The 16,810-nt window shown below is 41.3% G+C and overlaps 1 protein-coding gene across 1 annotated transcript in view; it reads right to left on the bottom strand.

Annotated features, from left to right (window-relative positions):
- The window catches only part of DNAH8 (dynein axonemal heavy chain 8), a 330,443-nt gene that overhangs the window by 39,540 nt on the left and 274,093 nt on the right, over positions 1-16,810 (bottom strand). Inside the window, exons 87-89 of the mRNA XM_078446877.2 lie at positions 13,661-13,777; positions 11,764-11,865; positions 3,331-3,491 (exon numbers count right to left, since the gene is read on the bottom strand). Coding sequence (XP_078303003.2) covers positions 3,331-3,491; positions 11,764-11,865; positions 13,661-13,777 — 380 coding nt within the window. The remainder of the gene's footprint in view (positions 1-3,330; positions 3,492-11,763; positions 11,866-13,660; positions 13,778-16,810) is intronic.

Genomic DNA, 16,810 nt, shown 5'->3' with positions numbered 1-16,810 from the left:
CCTCAGCTGGATGTATTCTAGGGACAAAAAGAACTGCAAAGAAATCTTGACCTCCACTTAATACATTTGTTGTTGGTAGTGGTATTGGTGGAGTGATTCGGAGCAAATGAGTAAATATATTGAACTTCCTGGGAACCAGAGTTCTTCCCATGGGAGAAAGGAGATAACAATACCGAAATGAGGGAAGACAAGGAAGAGACATGAGGTGAACATTTGGAATTGGAGTTATTAGTATTAGCTCACGATGTTTTTAAAAGTGCTTATTTCTTAGCTCTGTCCATTGAGAGGGGTTACAAGTGCGCGCACGCACACACACACACACACACACACACACGCACAGAAATAGATGTGGTCACATACAGATGTAACTGTAGATATATAAATATACAAAAATATACATACAGAAAGAGAAAATGCAAATGGTACAAAATGTTAACGATTGGTGACTCTGGGTGAAGGGTCTGTAGTGTTGACTGTACTTGCAACTTTTCTGCGGGTTTGTAATAGTTCAAAATAAAAAGTCAAGGGAAAAAAATCTCTACCATCGCCTCCCATCTGGATTACATTTTAGTTGCACTTCTCTGGACCTTTTCTTCTTCTTCTTCTTCTTCTTCTTCTTCTTCTTCTTCTTCTTCTTCTAACATTTATTTATTTTTGAGAGACAGAGAAAGAGCATAAGCAGGGGAGGAGCAGAGAGAGAGGAAGACACAAAATTTGAAGCAGGCTCCAGGCTCCGCGTTGTCAGCACAGAGCCCAATGCGGGGCTCAAACCCACAAACTGTGAAAGCATGACCTGTGCCAAAGTCGGATGCTTAACCGACTGAGCCACCCAGGTGCTCCTGGACCTTCTCTAGTTCTCGTTTATCTTTCTTGAGAGCTGACGGCCCAAACTGCCACAGTCATATGGGTAAGTCAGGATGAGATGATTTCAACCCTGCTTTAATATATATTCCTTGGCAGAATCCTACACAGCGCCCAACAGGATCCGATTCTCTAGGTACCAGCTTTAAATGACTCCTTGGACTCTTGCCAAGGATGAAATCAAAGTTCAGAGTCCTCATACGTGAGCCGCTTCAATTACTAATTGACAAGTGCCATTTTTCTGCCCATTCACATGAACTCATGAGCTATTTCTAAAGACCATTCCCGTTCATTAGATTCTTCACAACCCAGAGAAATTTAGTATTGCCGGCACATTGAACAAATATTTCCTGAGCATCAGGCACTGTTTAGCACTAGAGATATGCAGTAAAAATAGACAAAAGTTTCAGACATGATGGTGCTTATGTTTAATGATGGCAGGTAGATGATAGCAAGTATGAATAAGTAAATATGGAGTATGTCCGTTGGTGATACAATCTAAAGAAAAAAGTAGCAAGGAGGATAGAGTCTGGGGTGAGGGCTGGGGAGTGATCTGCAAATTTTAAATAGGGCAGCCAGGGAAGACATCATTGGAAAGGTGACATTTAAGAAAAGGCCGGAAGAGGTGAAAAGGTGAGCCATGACATCCAGGGGGAAGGACGTTTCGGGAAGTACAAGTATCCCGTGGTGGCGGGGCGGGGGAAGGCATCTGGCCTGAGTACCAGGAAGCTAGCAGGAGCTAAAGCTGAACAGTGAGTGAGGAAAAGGGCAGAGGAGGCCAACCTCCTGAGGGCAGGTGGTCTTACTGGGGCTTTCAGGTCACCTGTAGGTCACTGTCTGCCTTTGACCTTGACATGGAGTGAGACAGGAGCTTTAGGAGGGTTCTGAACAGAGGAGTGACGTAGTCTGCCTCAGATTTTTAAAGTTTCAGCCAAAGTAAAACTATTTCTCCGTGTTCCTTCTTTCAGATCATGTTTCAGTTGATTCCAAATGGATCCCCAAGGAATCCTTTTTACTTCTTCACCTCTTTTCTGTCTCCGGCTAACTTATGACAGCCTCTTCAAATAACAGCTAGAGCCATCATCAAAGAGGTATCATGGTTCCATCACAGGGTCTGAAGAGTGTTAGCCATTCACGGCTCTTCTGGCTCATGCCCACATCTTTGAAGGTGAAAAATAGCATGGGAGAGATGGGAGGATCTGGAGAGGTTAGAATTTGTATGGGTGACGAAAGCCAGGAAGCCAAGCCTCATGCAAGGGACAAAGTGTATATTCAGGGGCAGAGAGACAACGCAGCAGAGGGAGGTTGGGACTCCAGGGATGCTGGGCAAGGGCAGGGAACCGGAAGGTGGGAAATGCCTGTGCCCCTTTGCAGAGTTGTTACAGCTGCAGCGGCAGGTGAGTGACTAGGAGAGAGGCACACCCCACTCCTTCTCGATCGGTCATCCCAGCTTAAAATCTGCCAGAGGAGTCTCGCTTTCTCCCATTCCTTGAAACCACTCTCCTAGACACAAACTTTATGGTTCTTCATCGATGGGCCGGAGGCAATGACCATCTGGAGGAGAATCCCAGCTGGGGCTTCTTGGCGCCCTCTCTGTGGAACTGGATAGCCTTGTTTTCAGGCTCCTTCAGCCAAAAGATGGGTCCGAGAAGGGGCTTGGGATTTGGGTGAATTTCTTGTGTCTTCACTCATCATCTCTTACCTCAGCGACCAGAGCAGGGACCTCATGTTGAGCTGAGACCCATAGCCTCTCCTCCCAGCTCTGTATCCACGCTCTGTGCTCTATGCCCATCATGGGCATTAGTGACAGAAGGAGGCAGGTGAGGAAATAAGGAGACAGGGGCCACAAAAGAGAGGATCAAGCAGAAACACAATTCCTCCTCCTCCTCTCTCTATCCCCCTGGTCTTTTTAGACTCTGTTTATGATCATTATTTTTTTTATTTTATTTTTTTAAACTTACATTCAAATTAGTTAGCATACAGTGCAAAACGGATTTTAGGAGTAGATTCCTTAGTGCCCCTTACCCATTTAGCCCATTCCCCCTCCCACAGCCCCTCCAGGAACCCTCAGTTTGTTCTCCATATTTATGAGTATGACCATTATTTTTAATGGATTTTTTTTGGGGGGGGTGGTTAGAGGCAAGGAGCTGGGAGACCATTGTCCTATCAGTGGAAGGCATCGATGCCAATAACACCAACTGGTTTTATGACATGACAGAGGAGAAATAATCAATGCATAAATTAGAGCTTTAGCATTGTCATAAACTCCGGAGCATCAGGATTTACTGAGGGAAAAGGAGGCCAAGATATGACAAAGGTGTAATTGGAGGACAGGAAGTGACAATATTTTTCACAGCAAAATAAAAAGAAGTAAAAGGAGAGGAATTAAGAGAGAAAATGAAATGCACAGTCTCTGCCAGGCTGAGTTACAAATGATTCCTTAAAATATAAAAAATGCCAGGAACTTACGTGATGTCGGCATTAGGGTGCAGCCCAAAGACTTCGGGGTTATCTAGGGATGGCAATGACTGGATGTACTCAAAATACTGATCCAGGGTTTTGCACAAGGGGATTTTATACCCGGTATAAAACTGGAACGATGGTTCAAACATCTTCTCACTGAACCAGACCTATATGGGGGAGAAAATGGAAGAAATAAAAGTGATGAACATCTCAGTGAGAACTGCCACTATAAGGAAGGAAGGTCACCTTATTTCCATTTTAGTATATTTTTATATTGGGTTTGAAAATACCTTAAGAAAGAAAACCACTGACAGAAATAATTAGCACAAGTATGAAGAAAAGAGAGAGGCCACACGGCACAAAAAACAGTGAAGTCCTAGCCTCTCTTGGACACCAAAGAAGGTACTTGCTAACAGTGAAGAGGAGAGAGCCGGGCTTGCAAGCCTGCTCTCTGCTCCAGTAAACTCACGACCCTCAATCCCACTTTTGAAGACTAATGGGAACACACTGCAGAGGAGATAAAGCAATAACCACAAACACCAGAGAGTATCTGGGCATTTCCACCGCCTCCCTTTGCCCCCAAACAGGGCTCGCGCCAGGGCTGGGGTGGGCGGGGGGAGGCTGTGCTGTGCTCAGGGTGGTTCACAGCAGCCCTGCGCACCACACAAGGCCAGGAAATTTTCTTAACAATTGTCTCCCCTCCTGCCCTGAGCTGGAGAGCTCCCTCTGTTAATTAAGTTATGTCCCTGGCCACAAGAAGCAAATGTATCCAACCGTCTTATTGTTCGCCTTAAGACATCCTTTTTCTCATTCCATATGAATTGATTATCTGTAATGTAAAAGCGAGAGAACAAATATATACTTGGTGTGAATAGGCTTATTCTGAAGAGGGGAAAAAAATAATGTTGAATGCCTAGGAGCCAGATTTGAGGCAATGACTTCAGTGTCTAACAGAGCAATTTTCTCAGCAGGAAGGGAAATAATGGGAAGGCAGGAGGAACAGAAGTGCAGGCAGGATGCCTGAATCACTGGGAGGATTCAATGCAAAAAAGAGATGGGGACTGTGCTTTACTTCAGTCAGTTATACTTTCTCTAGCCCCTTCCTTCCATATCCTTTTTCCAGCTCTTTTTAGGTCCAGTGATTACTCTGAAATGACCTATGAACTGATTCTCTCTTCTGTCTCCTCCCCTCCCCACCCCACCCTGCTCTCCATTTCCATCCTAGTCAACTCCTGCACACAAGGCACAGAGCTTAGGACTGGAACAGAATGAGAAGGTGAGTCACACATGGTTCTTTCCTTCCAGGAGCTTGTGACCCAATGAAGGAATAGGTCAATTACATAATAAACCACAATGCAAAGTGCAATAAGAGGAGAGCCAAAGGAAACAAAAATAAGCAAAGCACTAAGGAAGCTTAAAGCAGGAAGAAAGAATAGACAGCTGGATGTCAGGTAAGCTTTATCTTGGAGGTGATTTTGGAGAGAAACCTTAAAGGACAGGATTTGATAGGGGATCTAGTGACTAGGGAGATGACACCAGCAAAGGCACAGAATAATTGATACAAAAGTGTGAGGTGGGTTGAGGGATGAAATCTAGGGTAAATATGTCCAGGTGATGTCTGGGTGATGATTGGTGTTAATTTAAGAAATGAGGAGCAGTTGAAAGCTATTAAAGAGAACAGTGCTATGATCATGGTCATTAATTAGAAAGATTATGTTCGGGGGCGCCTGGGTGGCTCAGTCGGTTAAGCATCTGGCTTCAGCTCAGGTCATGATCTCACAGTTCGTGAGTTTGAGCCCCGCGTCGGGCTCTGTGCTGACAGCCTGGAGCCTGCTTCGGATTCTGTGTCTCCTTCTCTCACCGCACCACTGCTCACACTCTGTGTGTGTCTCTCTCTCCCTTTCAAAACTAAATATTAAAACATTTTTAAAAATGAAAGATTATGTTTTTAGTGATGTGGATGGTTAGGGAGGATGATGGCCACAGGGTCATCGGCACACAGACAACAGTGACCACACTGAGTTCTCTAGTACCAGCTGACATATATCTATAAAAGCAAAACAGAGTTTCTTCCTGTTTTTCTATCACTTTATTAGTAAACAAACACACAAACATCTGAGTTTCACCAAATTTGGAGGATATTTGGGGGGACAGTCAAAGTAAGGAATAAGAAGTCAACATGGAATTACTCTGGGAGACTCTAGAAGGTACCTCGCAAAGAAAAGCAGTCGTCTTCTAAGGACAATAAATAAAGTTCTACAATTGTTGGTTTTAGGGGAGACACACTGTAAGGTGTTGAGAACAGAGAAAACAAACAAGGGTTCAAAGATAAGCCCCAAATTGTAAGTCATAGGGTGAGAGGATCCAATGTGAAGGCACTGATACACAATTAAACTGAGTCTCACTGTGGATAGCATGGTCAGGGCAAAGGTTAGGCCAGCAGGTTAGAAGGTACGACTGAAGCCGTGACTAGGATAAGGGAAGGCAGCAGGTGGACTCCATGGTGCTTTCTGTAGCCTTCTTCAATAGAGTTTCATGGTAACCTCGTGTCCTTATAGCCAGAGACCCATCTGGCTTACAGAGGGTCCTCTCTGGTTACAGAGGAGCCATCTGGAACAGGTCAGAGCTAGGCACAGGAATGAGTGAGGGAAGGAATGGATGACACAGGAAGCTGAAAGGGGTGCAGGACCAAGTACAGATTCAGAGGCAGTAAGGGTCAGGGCATCTCAATGGTCAGAGACTTGGAGCCACTGAAGGTGGAGCAACTCTAAGGAAAGTTAGGAAAGAGACTGAGAGAAAGAAATGGGGGCTGGAGGGTGAGGGAAGGTGGGGAAGCTGCCCGGGGGCAAAAGAATGGAAAAATGGAAGGATGAACTTTTCATTTAGGGCAGTTGTTAATCCCCAGATGGGGCCCAGGCCCAGAGGTTGGAGACTTGTAGGCTTCTGAGAGGCGGTTGGAGTCTGCTACTCTTCTGTTGTCCTGAGTGTGGGGGTTCAGAGAAGAAGTAGAAGAGGTGGAAGACAGGTTTGGGTCAGAGAGCAGAACTGCCCACCTTGAGGTCTGGAAGGTGTAGCAGTTTGAGCCACAGGTGCTCTTCTTCTCCCTCCCTTTGCTCCCAAGCAGGTTTCAGCTGCTTCAGAGAACTCCCTCTGGTTCTGATGTGGAGGGCAAAGAGGTCTCTGAGAAATCCCTTTCACTTTGCCAGCAAACTGGCGTTCCTCCCACCTTTAAGTAAGGTAGTTTCAATAAAACAAAGACAAACCAACTAAGAGAGTTGGTTAATCAGGACTTTCCTTGAACTCTACCTTTTAGAAAATGCCTAAGCAATTTTTTAAGCTGATATAAAGTGTTGTATAAAAAATCTTTTTTCCTGATTTTCAGGTTGTGCTCTGGGGTCAGTAAAAATTCAATCCAGTCTACGCTGTCTTAGATGATTCTGACCTCCGAGCACATAAAGCTTTCAATCTACTGAGATTAAATTATATTTAGCATCATCAACAAATAGGCATTGAATGTACCCTAGGTGCTAGAGAGAAAGGACACAGAGACTTAGATGATTTGTTCCTTATTTCAATGGACTTACAACCTAGTGGGGTAGGCCAAATACATGTCTTAGGATCACATATTTGCTTTCCCCACTCTCCACGGCAACTACCTCACACCTCTTCCTCTTTCTTCAAATGTCCCAAACTTGCTGTCCCCTCCCCTCAGCTGATGACCTGCATCCCCTTAGCCACTGATGCTTATTTCACTCCGAACATAGACACGGTCAGAAGAAAACAACTCCATTTTCCCCCATCAAACCTTCTGGTCCCTGCACCTGTCCCCCTCTGCTTCCCCTACCAGAAGGAACGGGCTGTACATACTGTGTACTGGTACACATACTGGTAAATCTAAATTAGCGCTGGTTGTAGAATTATTATAATGAATAACAGGGGTGGGAATAAAAATGAGGAGGAACCAAAATGCTCCACAGCAGTAACAGGGAAGAAAGAAGGGCTCAGAGGTAAAGCCTATAAGGTAGGGTTAGGTTTTTAACTTAAGTAACCATGTTTGAAAATGTAAAGACTAAAAATGGAATAATTTTAAAACCAGTACAGAAATATAAAAACACACTTTTTTGAAGCAGGAAAGGAGAAAATAAATCCAAAAAAAAAAAAGCACGGTTAATGAAAACCACAAAATAAGATGATAGAATAAGTCAAAACATAGCGGCAATCACAACAACAATAAAGTGATAAATTTGCCTGTTAAAGGACAAATACCTTCAGACTGGATGTCAAAAATTCCGGCTATTTTTTGTTTATAAGAGATAAATCTGAAACATAATGCACAGAAATGTTGAAATGAAAAGAATAGAAAAAAAATATATATATATACCAGGTATAATATTAAAAGACTGATAAGGGAGTGAAGGGGCAAGGATCAGAGTAGGAAATATATTTGCAGTCACGTAATCAACTAAGAACTTACATCCAGAATATGCAAAAAGCTCCTATAAATAAATATTTTAAAAAGACAGACAACCCAAGAGAAATAGAGGAAGAACGTACAAGCAAGTCACAAAGAAGAAAACCAAAATAGTGCATCAACATGTCATGTGAGGGGGCTCAAGCCCATTAGCATTCAAAGATAAAAAATTAAAACCAAAGTGAGGGGCCCCCCGGGTGGCCCAGTCGGTTAAGCGTCTGACTGGCTCAGGTCATGATCTCATGGCTCATGGGTTCGAGCTCCGCATCGGGCTCTGTGCTGACAGCTCAGAGCATGGAGCCTGCTTTGGATTCTGGGTCTCCCTCTCTTTCTGCCCCTCCCCCACTCGCACTCTATCTCTCTCTGTCTCTCAAAAGTAAACAAACATTAAAAAATTTTTAAAAATTAAAACCAAAGTGAGATATCAGTATACACCCACCAGAATGGCTAACATTTAAGCCATTTAGCCAGAATGGCTAATGATGCCCAGTGTTGGTGAGGATGTGGTGAAATGGGGTATCTCATTCTTCTGTGGGATGTATTTTTGGAAAACACTTTGGAAACCGGATTGATGTGACCGACTAAGATGGAAAGTACATAAACTCTATAACCTAGCAATTCTGCTCCTAATAGAAAGGCATAATCGTGTGCTCCAAGAACCTTGTGTGAGAATGTCCCCAGAAGCATTATTTGTAATAGCTACAAATGGAAATGATCCTCATTTCCACCAATATAATACAATGGAATCCCAACACAGTAAAGGAAACAAGTAAACTACTGCTACACACAACATGGATGGATCTCAAAATACCATGTTGAGAACAGGAAGCCAGAACACCAAAATGACAACATACTGCATGGTTTCATTTATATGAAGTTCAAAAACAGGCAAAATTGAGCTACATTAATAAGCAGTACTTACTCAGATGGTGAAAGTTTAGTGAGGATGAAATTGTTGTGGGTATCCTGAGTTGTGCGGAAGAAGGGGGCATGTGTGAGTCTTTGGGGGAACTGGAAATGTTCTATGTCTATTTAAAGAGAGTTATTAAGCTGTATGTTTATATTTTATACATTTTTCTGTACATTGCATATTTTTTAAGTAGTTGCATTTTTCAAAGGTTTATCAAGCAAATACTAAGTACAGGTAAAATCTCTTTCCTTATCTTCCTTGAGCCTTCTCAGTTGACCATTTCTTCTTTCCTGATACTTTAAAGTACTCAGGACCCTGTCCTTAGCTTGTTTTCTGTTGTTTTCTTTCTCTACACTTTCTTCTTAGATGATGCTCTCATCTATTATCTGGACTTCAAAGGCTGTCTTATATGCTGACAAATTCCAACTCTTTTTCTCCAGCCCTGACCTCTCTCTTGAGCTCCAGACCTGTAAATCCAACTGCCATGTTTACCCTTCTTCATTCACTTAATCAACAAATATTTATTGAGGCCTCTAATATGTTCTAGGTTCTGCGCTAGGTGCTGGGAATCTGACAGTGGTGTAATGAGGCAAAGCCTTTGGGGAACTTACAGTCTTGGACAACTTCAATTGGGTGTCTTGTGGACCTCTCAAAAGTTACATGATCATAGCAGAACTCCTAATTTCCAGTCCCAGCCAATAAAACTCATTCCATCTGCAGCCCTTCTCCTCTGTAAATGGTCTTATTCTCTAATCAGTTATTTAGGTCAAAACAAGAGTGGCCCTTGACCCCTCTTCCCTTACCATCAGCATTCTTCTGGTACTATCTGTACCATGCAATGCAATGTATATGCAAAATCTAACCACTTCTCAGAGTCTCCAGTGCTAAACCTCCAATTTTAGGTACTTTTACAATATTCTAACACAAAGTATACTTTCAAAGACATCTTTTTTCTTCCTTTAAACCTCAGATATAGAGGTGAGTTACTATATTCCTTTATTTTTCTTATGAGTCTCGGCCCCCTTTATGTTAGTTTTTCCCCATTCATCCCTGATCTCCACTCCCAGTCTCCTTCCCTCTGAGGGCATCTATTTAAATGTGCTTGATCTATGTCCTTGTGAAATATACATGTATTGCTTTCTAGATCTCATTTTATTTTTTTTAAGCTGTGCACTCAGCACTAAGTTTTTAAGATCTATGCATGATACTATATGGATCATTTCTTCCAAGTGCTGCATTGTGTTCCATGATAGGTGTCTACAATATTTAGCTCATCTATTCCCCCAGGACAGACTCCCAGGTTGCTTTCAACCTCCTACTACTGCCAACAATACTATGAGCAATATCTTTGTACATGTCCATGGGCCTGTTTGCAAATTTCTCTGGGATATATACTCAGGAGTGGGCTTATGGTTCAGAAGGTATCACACACTTGACATGACCAAGTGTCACCAGATTGCACCCTAGAAGGGTGAGCAGTAGTATTCCACTGTGCTCATCCACTACTTCTTAGGATTCTTAGGCGTCTGTAGTGGATGTTGTGATGTACCACCAGTTTCTTCTCTAAGGCCCAGGCACTCAATCCCATGTCCCTCCCCAGAAACTGTCCTGGCAGAAGGCAGCTGCCTCAACCAAGGTCATGCCCTCAGGGAGGGGGGCGCACAAGCAGATCTCCATCTCAGTCTGTTTCCAGAGAAGCCAACCTATGATGGTCACCTTAAACTCCACACACAATATTGCCGTAAACATTATTATACATGTCCACTTGTGGACTTTTTCTAGAAATGTCCTGCGATGTGTCTATCTAGGATACTTAATTTCAGTAAGTTTTGCCCAACTGCTTTCCAGGAGGTCTGTACTGATTTTAACCTCCAGCAGCCAGGCTCCTGCCTCCACACATCCTTGCCGACATTTATCATCATCCATCTTTCTCCACATACAGCTTCAAGGAAAACTTGCAGAAATAAATAAGGGTTGAAAGAAAAATCAGATTCCTGGCCAACCTCCAGCTTACCAAAATACTCTCAAAGTTTATGCTTTGTTGTTTTTGTTAAGGGGGGAAAGATCATTGAAACAGAGAATTACCAATATAGATCCTAATACAAAGAATTCAAATAACCATAAAATACTCATATATCTGATTTTTCCCACTTATGTAATATATATTGCTTCTTTAGCATGTAAAAGTTTTTTTTTTTTTTTAATTTTTTTTTCAACGTTTTTTATTTATTTTTGGGACAGAGAGAGACAGAGCATGAACGGGGGAGGGGCAGAGAGAGAGGGAGACACAGAATCGGAAACAGGCTCCAGGCTCCGAGCCATCAGCCCAGAGCCTGACGCGGGGCTCGAACTCACGGACCACGAGATCGTGACCTGGCTGAAGTCGGACGCTTAACCGACTGCGCCACCCAGGCGCCCCTTTAGCATGTAAAAGTTTTAAGAAGAGTTTGAGCCTGATGTGTGTGTATGTATATATACATATACACTATTTATCACTGGTGTGAAAGCTGTAATTGCTAAGGAATAATTTTCTCTAGAAAATGTTTACCAATGTGATGTATGTGGATTTTACCGGGAACAGAGGAAAAAATGAGCACTCTATCACTTTTCAGTTGTCTGTCCTAATGAAAAAGATGACAACACCCAAATTATAGTTAATTCTCCAGTCACTTATTTTGGGGCTTGAAATCTTCATGAGACTCATAGCCAGAGGAAGCAGTCAATCAACTGTCATGTGAAGGAGGGGAGAGACCCTGAAAATGTGCAACTCAGGAGAATAGTCACAGACTATTGACAGCTGATCCTTATTCTACTTTGGACCACAAGGACCACAAGTAGATTGCTGGTTGGTTTGGCTGTGCCTTTGGCTTTGGCTTTGGCTTTGGCTTTGGTTTTGGTTTTGGTTTTGGCTTTGTTAGGTGATTCTTTTCAGCGGCTCTGCTCTATATTTTTTTTTCCCCTTAAGTTTGGCTCAGTGATTATGAACAAACAAACATTCCTGTTTAAAAGGAAAATGCAATGAAATGTGTTTCCATGCTTTTTCTGTAAACTGACTTACTCTAGCAAAGCAATTAAGTAGACGTTTATCAAAGTCATCTGTCACTCTGCCTCCATATTGTACTTCTCCAATCATGTACCGAACCGTACTCCATGAAACACCCTTTATTAAAAATAAAAAGATTGTTAATTGTCAATCCAAACAGATAATTCTAAATATTTCAGGTCTTCCCTGGAGGAAAGGTCTCAAAAAGAAAACACTAACTAGATTGCATTTAAAATGACTCTATTAGTAACTCTTTTGTTATCACATGACTGAAACTGCCAGGGTTCAGTCACTAAAGAAAAATCTATAATGCTAAATATCAGTGAATTTATTACTCATTGATTATTTAAAATTGGGGTGGGGGAAGACTACTTTTCATTCTGTGGATGTAATCGTCTATAATACTCATTATAGTAATGCCAAGCTGTTAAAAAAAAGTCATGTTTAGTGAAGAAAGGGAAAAAAAAACAAGTAATCAACTGTTTAATACACTTTCTTAGTAATATATTTTCTGAATCAGTATGAGAACAACTAAAACATTATTCACTCACAGCATTTTTCTACAACGCAATTCTTTGCTGTCTCATTCTGTGAGCTATAACTAAATCAAAGTATTTACTAATTGCCATAGAATCTTATCCTAGCAATATATTGCAGATATTAATAGTTTTTTTTAAATTTTCTTTTATTTTTTACTTAATACATTTGGGGTAAGAAAAGTAAGGATGCTTTATTTTTTAATTGACTTTCTTTTGGTTAAACTTTGATTCATCAGCTCCACTGCCTTTCAAAGCAACTATTTCAAGGTTAACTATTATTTGTATATATCAAATGATAAATAATAACAGAATATGAACCCATATGATGTAATTTTTCATCAAGTTGTCATACTCGATTTAATATGCCTTTGTAATTTCAAGGAAAAATGATGGTTTGATTCTAGATCCTCCAGCGGCCCAGGTAAAAATTCATCATGGCTTACTGTCACCATACTGACACTACAGTATCTATAATTAGCTTCAAGATCCACTATGAGAAAGAAGAGAGGGGGAGACAGCAGAACACTGGTGTTTATTGAGTACTTACTGTGTCCCAATATACTGTGCTTTCACAAATGCTAACTCATTTATTCCTCACAGAGACCATGACCATTCTGTAGATGAGGAAACAGGCTCTGGGAGGCTCATAAACTTGCTCAAGATCAAGGAAAAAACGGATGTGGAAGCACATGTGAAAGGACAACTGGGTTTGTGTTCTTACCTCTGTGACCTTTTGGAAGTCCCTCCTTCTCTCCTATTACCTCATCAGGAAAACGAGGATAATAGTAATGCCTTCTGTACCTCCCTCACAGAGTTGTGAAGACACAAATGAGATCCTCAATGCACGAGCACTGAGAGCTGTCAAGTGCTGTACAATGATCAGTGACCGTTACTAAAAATTATTGCTATGTATCTCCATAAGTTTAAGCATGTGTTAAGATGTGACTAAAGGTGAGAAAGCACTTTCACGTGGGCTGAGAGATAACATTTTCTTTCACCTCTGAGGAGGCATCTGTGAAATGCTGGAAGAAAAGTCTGACTTAAGATGGACATTGTCTTGGAGTGCACTGTGGCACTTGGGTGAGGCATGAGGAAGGTTGTGAAGTTTCTTCATTCGTGGTCTGTTTCTGCCGTGTATGTACGCCGGAGAGAGAGGATGGGGGCAGGGACATAAGCATGAGATGGGGATCCAAATGCACCCCTATGGGCAGTAGGGGTGTGAGTGGAAATGGCTGGACCAATAAATGGCTGATTCGGGGAGGCGGGGAAAACCTTGGCAGGTTCCCTGTATATTATACACTGAAAATGTCTGTGGAAACTTGGTTTAAGGACGGCAATAAAAATTGGGGGGGGGGGGAAGCAATTTCACTCACCTTTTTAATATCACATTCATCAAGGTGATTCTGAATAAACTGGACACTGGCTGTAAAGTCAGCAGAATTGAATTCATAGGGAATATTCCATCCTAAGGGACCAAATTTGCGTCGCTCCTTAAAAATGCCAAAGAAAATAAGTGAGATTTTAAAATTGAATGTAGCTGATTTCTTAATAAACATAAAGTACAGGAAGATTCAGGCATGATATAGAGATAAGTTGATGTAATAAAAGAACAGTATACAATTTTGGATCTATTAACCATTAGAACTATTATTTCTTAGCTGTATTGCCAGATGGTTTACAAGAAAAAATGTTCAAATATTTGCCAAATTGTAGTTCTTGAGATTTAAAAAAAAGGTCTCAGTTTCCATCGCCAGCTCAAAAAATGCAGTAGGTGCTCAATAAATAGCTGAATTTATAAATAAATGAATTTATTTTAAACTACCCTCTTAGAAATTTCAAATGTTAAAAGTAAGGGTTTAAATTTTTGTTTTTCAAGTTGAATAACTGAAACACTCAGGAGCATTAAACCCCCTGCTGGTGTCACTTCGTAATCTTGCAATTTCAGATTTTGAAAACCCCAAATCTCTATTGTAAAACATGACACATCCTTCTTAAAACTTTCACAGTGCCCTATTTGTTCTCTCCTCTGGACCAGTGGCTAATGTTTTCAATTGTCAAACTACCCATAATCAATCCAACTGGTCTCAGATCAAATGATACAAATGCCTCAATATTCTGGAGACCATTTTAAAAGGTATGTAAATGTGAGAACTGGTACTTCCAGGCTCTAATCACATAGAAAACCACATAAATTAATTCAAATATTACTATACCATCTGCTACCTCTGCCTCAGCATATAACCAATCTCTAAGTGGGGGAAGGGGGTCTAATCATTTATTTGGATTAGCTCCTAGCCCTTTGACCCTAGTGGCTGAGGTGAGAACCTATATGGAGAGTAGAATCCCAATACATCTATGGGACAGTATAATTCTACTTCTTTACCTCTAAATATATAGTAACTTTCTCTCTTCTGCCTTCCCCCACCCCCTCCCCACACACACTGTCTTCACAGACCATTCCAATACTTCTTCTTGCAGCTGCTCCATGCTTTAGATCCTAATTAATACCACCACTTTAAAGAATCTAAATGAATTTTAGTTTAGACAAGTTCATGGACAGGTCAGAGAAAAAATTCAGAAAGCACGAAGGTTTAATTACTGATTTTCAGAATATGCTTTTAAAATATTAAGTAAACCATGAAAATTAATTTGGGTGCAGATGTTCTGACCCTGGGAGATCAGACTGTTAAATAACAAAAATTCAGCAGAGTAAATTTTAAAGATCTAAATGGCTTTATTGAATGACTGATGAATCAGGCAGCATCCTATTTAGCAAATAGAAAGGAGCCCCGAAGAGCTACAGAAAAGGAAAGGTTTTTATTTACTATTTTTTTTTTATTTTTATTTTTTAAGTTTACTGATTTTGAGAGTTGGGGGGGAGAGGCAGAGAGAGAAGGAGAATCCCGAGCAGACTCTGTGCCATCAGTGCAGAGCCTGGTGTGGGGCTCTACCTCACGAACTGGGAGATCATGGCCTGAGTTGCAGTGGATCCCACGAAGAGTCAGACACTTAACCGACTGAGCCATCCAGGTGCCCCAGAAAAGGAAAGGTTTTTAAAGGCAGAGGGGGATGGCACAAGAAAATCATAAGTGGAAAAAAAAGGATTATTTTGGGGGACAAAAAAGGATCTCCTTTGGGGGACAAAGGGGGTTTATTAGGGGATTACCTCACTGGTGCTGACCAGGAAATCCCAGACTGACCGGTTAAAATTACATTCCTGGAGAAGGTTGAAACTGCAGTTCGGTTAGGTATTAGTTTCAGTTTGGTGATGTGGGCTTAGCACAAGTAACTCCATTCTGGGTCTGCTGTCTCCTTTTTAACAAGACCAAGGGCAAACAAACCACTCTTAAAAACGTAAACTACTAACATTACTTCCAGACCTGTACTTCTTTAGGTTAAGTTGTCAGGTATTACACATTTGTATGGTGTAACTCCCTCCCTCATCCCTTAGCTCATTAGATCTAATTAGATCTAATTAGATTGAAGTGGACAGCCAGCCCAAGAAAGGCCAACCAGATTTCTCCTCCCAGGAGTTTGGACTTAGGGTTCAGAACTTTGATCTAGAGTTAGAGCTTTAACCAGGGAGACTTAGAAACTTGAGAGCTGTGAAGCACCATCTTCTACCTTGAACACAGAGAGGCAAGAAGGAGCAGAGGTGCCTTAATAGATGGGAGAGACTTGTGGTATCATCCCAGCAGCAAGGGGAAAAGCCCTGGCTCTTAAAGGTGTCAGCTTCTCTTGATGGCTTTCTGCTTTCTGGTCTCAGCATTCATGTTGCCGTGATGTGTTTTTCTACTTGTTTCATGTTGAAATACTTGGTCCTGTAACCAGATTTTGATCCTTGACAGTGAGAAACGTGTCTCCCATTTTTGTCTCCCCTTTTGCGCCTTTTCGGGGAAAGGCTTATGATTGTGTAATAAACACTAGAATGATTATTGGTAATTATCAGAATGAAAGGCACTCTCCCTCTCATCCTCTTGGGGGGTAATTTCTGAAGCTGACACAAGGTTTTGAATTTTTTGAGTGGATCCCACAAACATTGAGCTGAGCCTCCTCTAGGTTATTTTGGAACAAGAGTGGGTTTGGGAGGGGCTGTGGGATATTAATATGAAAATGCATTCAGTTAAGCCTTGAGTCTCTGGAATTTCTTCCATCTTGAAGTCTTCAAAGAGAAGAAAGCTAACCATTTATTGGTGAGATGCAAATGTTTTCCCACTTTTTTAAAAAAGAGAACCAACTCTAAAATAGTTTCACCTGTGTTTGACTTAATTTTTAAAATTTACTGTTCAATTAGACAAGAGACTGAATGAAAAATAATTCTTCCTTTCCAATTACTAAAGCTGCTTAAATTGGCTCTATGGAAACATTCCCATTTACATGCACTGAGCCATTGCAATTCTGTTGCTCCTTAAAATGTGATCTTTGAAAATTGCCCCAATGCTGAGACTCACTTCACTTTATGCTATTTACTATCAAATTTCATTTAAAGCATTTACTTTTTAGGTTGGTTCACTAAAGTCATA

Source organism: Panthera onca, chromosome B2 (assembly GCF_046562875.1).
Source record: "Panthera onca isolate mPanOnc1 chromosome B2, mPanOnc1 haplotype 2, whole genome shotgun sequence".
Classification (NCBI taxonomy): domain Eukaryota; kingdom Metazoa; phylum Chordata; class Mammalia; order Carnivora; family Felidae; genus Panthera; species Panthera onca.
The sequence above is the reverse complement of the archived record's forward strand: the minus strand, read 5'-3'. Positions and strand labels throughout refer to the sequence as shown.